General features: G+C 42.8%; 1 protein-coding gene across 1 annotated transcript; it reads right to left on the bottom strand.

Annotated features, from left to right (window-relative positions):
* Positions 1–246: 246 nt before the first annotated feature.
* On the bottom strand, positions 247–1,100 carry LOC128709247 (uncharacterized). Its single transcript, XM_053804235.1, has 2 exons — positions 1,071–1,100; positions 247–1,014 (listed from the first exon to the last, which is right to left on the bottom strand). Exons 1-2 carry the CDS (start codon positions 1,098–1,100, stop codon positions 247–249), a joined length of 798 nt encoding a protein of 265 aa, XP_053660210.1.
* Positions 1,101–6,244: the final 5,144 nt, after the last annotated feature.

The following is a 6,244-nucleotide window of genomic DNA, read 5'->3' as shown; positions in this document are numbered from 1 at the left end:
ATTGGGATAATTTATTATAATTTATTGTAATAGCTTATACATTAAATATTCGAATTTTAATTTGTTTCCATTGAGTGATGTATATACTTTCATACAAAACCAAAATTCCATTACGACTAATAATTTCTGCACGATCTCAAATTGAACCTTTTTGCCCCAAATTTTTCTTATTGTACTTTGTGGCTTTAAAGCAGCGAGCTTTAACGCAACAAAGTTTCCGTGGTGGTTGAAGCTTTTCCCATTTTTTTACCGATGCTTCCATGTCGCCTTTGTGTTACGCTCAATTTGTCGAAAATCAATCAGCGGCAGCTCGTCGTCAGATGGTTGCACGCGAAGGCACTTCGTCCGTATGGAATGCGATGCAGGCAGGGGACGCACTTTAACTTGCATAATTGGCCTATCGACGGCGGATCTCGAAGTTTCGCCATAACTTTCGTACTCTTCCGACGCAGTTTGTTGAATCGGTCGAAAAGCGAATAATGTCATCGGAGTCGCGGTGCTTTCGGCTGGCACTGGGGATGAATTCAATTGAACGTTCGAGCGGTCGGATTGATCGTCGACGTTGTCCTTGAAGGACAGGAGCGATTCACGGGAAAATGCTAAATTGTCCTCTACGTCAGCGGAGCATTCGAGCCCTGAATGTGATCCTTTCGATGGGTGGTAGCTGGTAAAAGAAATTTCCGATCCAGCATATTGGTCCTCCGAAACGGATAGCTCTACTGCTTCCTGTTCCACTTGTTGCTTATCACCATCCGAGGCGGATGAAGTCGCCAGAAGACCGGGTACGTCCGAAGGGCGCTGTACGGTTGCAAGATTTTTCATTAATTTATCAATCTCGACCACTGTCAGCTTCCGGTGGGAAATTTTTAACCGTGATGCGTTTAGGGTGCTGCTATCATCGTTGGAAAACTTTATGTGACATCCTTCAACATCACTGTCTCCCGGTGTGTTGGTAATTCTCGATGCGTTGCGTACGTTTTTGATGATTCGTTGCAATTTTTCTGCCGTTAGCGACTGCAATTAGAAGTAGAAAAAGTACTATTTTCTGGGATGGAGAGCTGTAAACTCACGTCGAATGTTTTGGATTTCGAACTCTTCATGTTTTAAGAAAACAATTAGGAAAACACTGAGAATAGTCTCAGATTAGACAAACAAGAGCTGCTTCGATATCTTTCATTTTTAGTTTGTAGATTTTAGTTGAGTAATCCAAGTAGGCAAATTTAGACTCCAATAAATTAAATGCCTCTGCAGTTCATAAATTCCGTAATCATTTTCTCGACTCTACCCTTTAATTTCGATATCCCTTTTTTGTGTATTCCGCAACATATCTAACGCCACTTCTTAAGTATTGCATCATCTCACTGTCGTCTATCATTCATTCCGGAGTGCTTCAAATCATACACTTCAGAAAAAAAATCCATTTTCTGAATTCAAATTACATTACGGCTGACCGCACAGTAAATTTATTCATGAGCGAATTCATTGATCTATCACCCTAACGGCACGATGTGTTCCTCGGGATGCTCTTCCATCTTGTAAACCACAGAATTCTCCACATTGTTTACAGGATTTCCGGTTGTCGGAAAACCGGAGCTGCCTGGCACGGCCGAACCCACATCGGGTGCGCATCAATTATCTCTGGACCCCATCTTGAAACAGTTTACCAAATGGAAAAGGATAAGCTATATTCGAGTGTCGAGGAACGCTCTGTCGTGTTGGTAAAAGGGTAGAGGGAAGGCCGAAAGTTGTAAATCAAACAGCATCTTGACAACACTTTAATGACCAATTTCGGGCAGACCAACCGACCATTCTGCTCGGCTGCAAACTGCCAAACTGCAGCAACGAAGGCTCTCGTGCCTTGAGTCTTTGGCACCATCGACACCGTAGTTTAGCTGAAACAACTTCTTAATTTCCTTCGGCGATAGAGATACCGGTACGAGCGGCCGCAGCAGCAGCAGTACCATTTGCATTAAATTTTATGATGCCAACGGTGCTTTATGGTTTCGTTGCTGTGGCAGAAGCAAGCTTTGTATGCTCATCCACATCTTGAGCGATTGTTCATCTTAAAATAATAAAAACCCTCAGCCCCATTCACTTTTGGAGCACGATGGGTACGACATTTTCGGTGCCGGAAGCTTTTTTCTGCAGTGAAGCAAGATGAGATGAGGTTGATAGTGTCAGTAGCAGCACTAAAACAGCGGACCTTACTGAGTGTTGCTGTTGGCAAATTTTGGCCATACTTAAGGAAATCTGAACATGAATTCTGAGCAGTTGTTGTCATGCTGTGAAAATATCCTCTCGAACGGTGGTGAAATATGTTTGTCGCAGGGGACATCAACAATGAAAGTCGCGTACGACGAGTCCCTGCATAGGGACGAACAAATGAGACACGGTTTGGTGGTTCTGCCCAAGGGTATAAAATCTGGTGAAAAAAGAATTAATGAAAACGAACATTAAATCATCACGCCAGAAATGGGCATCTTGATTTGTTGTGCTTTTATAGATTTAGGTTTTTATTGAAAGTTTTATTAATGGAAAAGTTCAGGCATTTGGTGAAGGATAAATAATTTGTGAGATCCTTAGTTAACAGTTAGGGATTAAATTAATCTTCTTGTATGGTACTACTTCGTGAACTTGGGTTATCTGGTTTCAAAATAAATCCTTAATTAATTTCGTTGTTATTACTGCATGTTTAAACGCTCTTAATCCTTCTGCTCCTTTTCGCATGTATGTAGCCTGTATAATTAATGCCGCTGCGCTGAGTGCACGGTAGCTACTCGCAAACTTCATTAGCGATAGGTATATCTAGTTCTTTTACACCCCGGGGCCTTGGTCTTGGTACATTGTTTTGCAATTATTCCGATCACGGTTCGAACGAAACCAAAACTTCATGCCTGCAAACGTGCTCAGGGCAGCTCGTCCGAAGTAGAGGTGAATTTGTGATATTCTTTTCCAAAAGATAGAACATGGTCTCGGTACCTGCCTGGCAGGTGAGGACATCAGCATCATATGGCTAACATGCATGAAAGAGAGTCGTGTGGAAATAGAAATAAAATACCATCGCAAAGGGAAGGCCTACACCAGCGCGTCCAGGAGGGAACCTTCCATTTACGGTGGATTCCCCCGCGCGTGACCGTGAAGAAGACCGGATCGGCTGAGACCGGGCAAGAAGCTCCTATAACACGCTACGGTTACCGCCAGCACCAATCTTGGCCCCGGTAGTTCAATGTCATCCTTGACCGTCGTCACCATCGTTGTCGCCATCTTGCACCATCGTTAAATTGGCGTTTACTAGCGTGAGCTAGCCGGGTAGGATGTGAGACGATGGTGTGCATGTCCCAACTTTGGTTCCCGACCTGTGAAGTTGAATCGTAGATAAGAATTCACCGATTACCAATGCTTTGTCGTGTCGCGCACTGGTGCTGGAAGGTGACGAACTGGCAGCACGAGAGGGCCTGTGTTTGTGCGCGGGACACGTCGGCTAGAAAAGTCATGCTTCTTTTGCCGAGAATCGTTGAATCTTTGGCGTACCAGTGGTGTACGGTAAGAACAGCTTTAATAGACGCTGTACGCCTTTAACTAGACAACAACAGTGAGTGCGACCGGACGAAGGTTTGAGATATATCTGGCAGAAAGGACCCTGGAGCATTGAATGTCCATTTGGTGTTCTTCTTCATGCGCTTGTGACTTGAACTGCTTAGCGCAGCGGGTTTCAACCATCCGCACACATACACACGATGGATACATGTGGTAACAAAGATGGCGTCAATGGCGCTGCCAATGCACACGTTCCAGAGATTTGTTTCTTCAGAAAAATGGTCAATGTCCGGTTGGCTAGATTGTTGCATGAGCAGAATCGCACTTCCCCTGGGACCATCCGTTCGAGGCACTCGGTACGTATCCCGATGCGAGGGATTGCAAATGAATGCAGATGCTCGTTACTCATGTCGACAGCAGCAGCACACCACATAACCCAAGATGGAACGAGCCCCAGTAACGCTGATTAGGAGATCTTCACCCGATGCACTGGAATGGTCGAACTGGTGTGGTGTTTTATTATTCTTGTTTTTTTAGTTAACCTCACGTCACTCCGCGCGCGAGTTCCAGGACACAATTAGTGGCAGCTAAATGGGGGGCCTCCGTAATACACAGCAGAACGGATATTGAGCTTAACGGCACCATATATGGGGTTGTAACGAGGTGTCTGCAAACGGGGGATACATCGACACCTGTACATTAGAAAAAAAGTTCCGTGTTGAGTCGGTTGTAGCTGCAAGATCTGAGCTCTATTTTGAATGTGGAATCTATCTTTTGTGAAAAGCTCAAAGTAGAAGATGGCCACTGCTCGAAATGCTACGATTTTTTTATGTAGGCCTTAAATTTCAAATCTGACAACAATGGTACCACCGAACTCTGGAAATAACATTTCACCGTACAAAATTGTAAAAAGAAAAATTAAATAGAAAAATATGCACTGGGAAGTAATTTCAGTTTTCCCCACCAATAAGTTTTCTTTTCGATGAAATTGATTTTCGCACCGACATGGTTTTCCCGGTGGGACACGAGGGTACTCCAAAAACCCATTCCATTCCATATTGAAACTGCCATCGATCATTTTCCTAGAACCGTTGCTGGAAGTTTTGTGTTTGTGTTCCAAACCACACCACACGATGGAAATGCAAAGGGAAATTGCAACGGATGGTTTGGTGTTTCCGTAGCGTTGAGTTTCTCATAAAAAACGGAAAAACAAGTCCAAATTTGTTCCCCTCGTAAAAGCTGCCTCCGAATATCGATCCCTGTTGCTCCTGACGACGTGTCCCCGAGGTTGGTAGATCCTGAGCACACATCGTTCCCAATTTCCGCACATCGTCTGTTCCCATTTCCGTTCATCGTGTGACAACGGCCCGGCACACACTTGCCCACAAATACACACACATGAGAAGTCAAGAATGGGGCGGGTTTTTTTTTATTTCTTGGCGCCTCCATTGTTAGTAGTATCGTATATCGATTGATTAAATTTTTCGGGAAACATTTCGTGTACTTTGCAAGTTAAACATTTAAATCAAAACGTTGGCATCCCCATAGGCAAGAGGATGTCAAACAACAACACGTACGCATCCACGCACAGGGCTGACTTGCTCATGTTGCCCTGAAATATCTATGGCAACAACAGTGTGAGAGCGTAACGAAGCGATGGATGAAAGAAAAGCTCCTGTTTGTGAGGAAGCTTTACCAAAAGGATTCGAATTTCGAGAACTACGGAAATACACACACTTAACCCCGATGAATCGTAAGTAAAGGTACCGGCAAAGGACTTCGTTAAAAATTGTGTACAGCCCCGCGACAACGGGAGACGGCAAGGAATGTTTAAAGTATTTTGCAGCGTAAGCAACCACACGGGCACTTATTATCGGTTCGGGAGGCGATGTAACCAGAGCATAAGTGTTATATTTGGGGTTGTTCTCATCATTTCTCGGAAATGTTGAACAACCTTTGTTAAAATTACAGGTCGGAAAAGAATGCGATAGAACCATAGCCAAAGTTCATCAATGTTAAAATAAAATTCTAACACTTGATACGGAAGTCTACCTTACACATGAGGAAAATATTGTATCCTGTTCGATAAGCGTTCGAAAATTCATCGAGAAGTTTAATCCTTTTCATCTAACTAGTTCTGTAGACAAGTAACATAACGATGGCTCTTTTTAAATTTTTATCTATTCCATTAGCTTTCCAATAAAAGTTTCAATATAATTATTGTCAGTCAAATATAAGGATGAAGTAATATAAAAGTAGTACAAGATATACAAGAATATGTAAACACTCATATTTTAATCCATTTCTGCAGATTTTATTCTGAACTGAATAAGGTTCAGTATTTCTGAGAATTGAATACATCAATCAATAATCGTTAATTAACTTTTTTAATTAAAGTACACGACCCGGCAGCTCTCCAGTGCATAAAATATGCGATTTTTGTTGTAATAACTTAAAAGCCATGCCGCACATCTCACAACAGAAATAAACGCCATACTTACAAATTCTGCGATATAAATTCCTGTCGAATTCGAGCATATCCTGCTCGCATTGTTTTCGACGAATTCAATTACCTCGACGAGCATAAGGTTCATATTTTTGTGTGCGTGCCTGTGTTCATGCACGTATGTTTGTACTCGTTCTTCCCTTTTTCGTACCGTGCAGCAAATGATCAAAATAATGACTCGCGATTTTATGCTTCCTCCGT

The sequence above is a fragment of the Anopheles marshallii genome, chromosome 2 (genome assembly GCF_943734725.1).
Source record: "Anopheles marshallii chromosome 2, idAnoMarsDA_429_01, whole genome shotgun sequence".
Classification (NCBI taxonomy): domain Eukaryota; kingdom Metazoa; phylum Arthropoda; class Insecta; order Diptera; family Culicidae; genus Anopheles; species Anopheles marshallii.
Note: the sequence above shows the minus strand (reverse complement) of the source record. Positions and strands in the feature narration are given on the sequence as shown.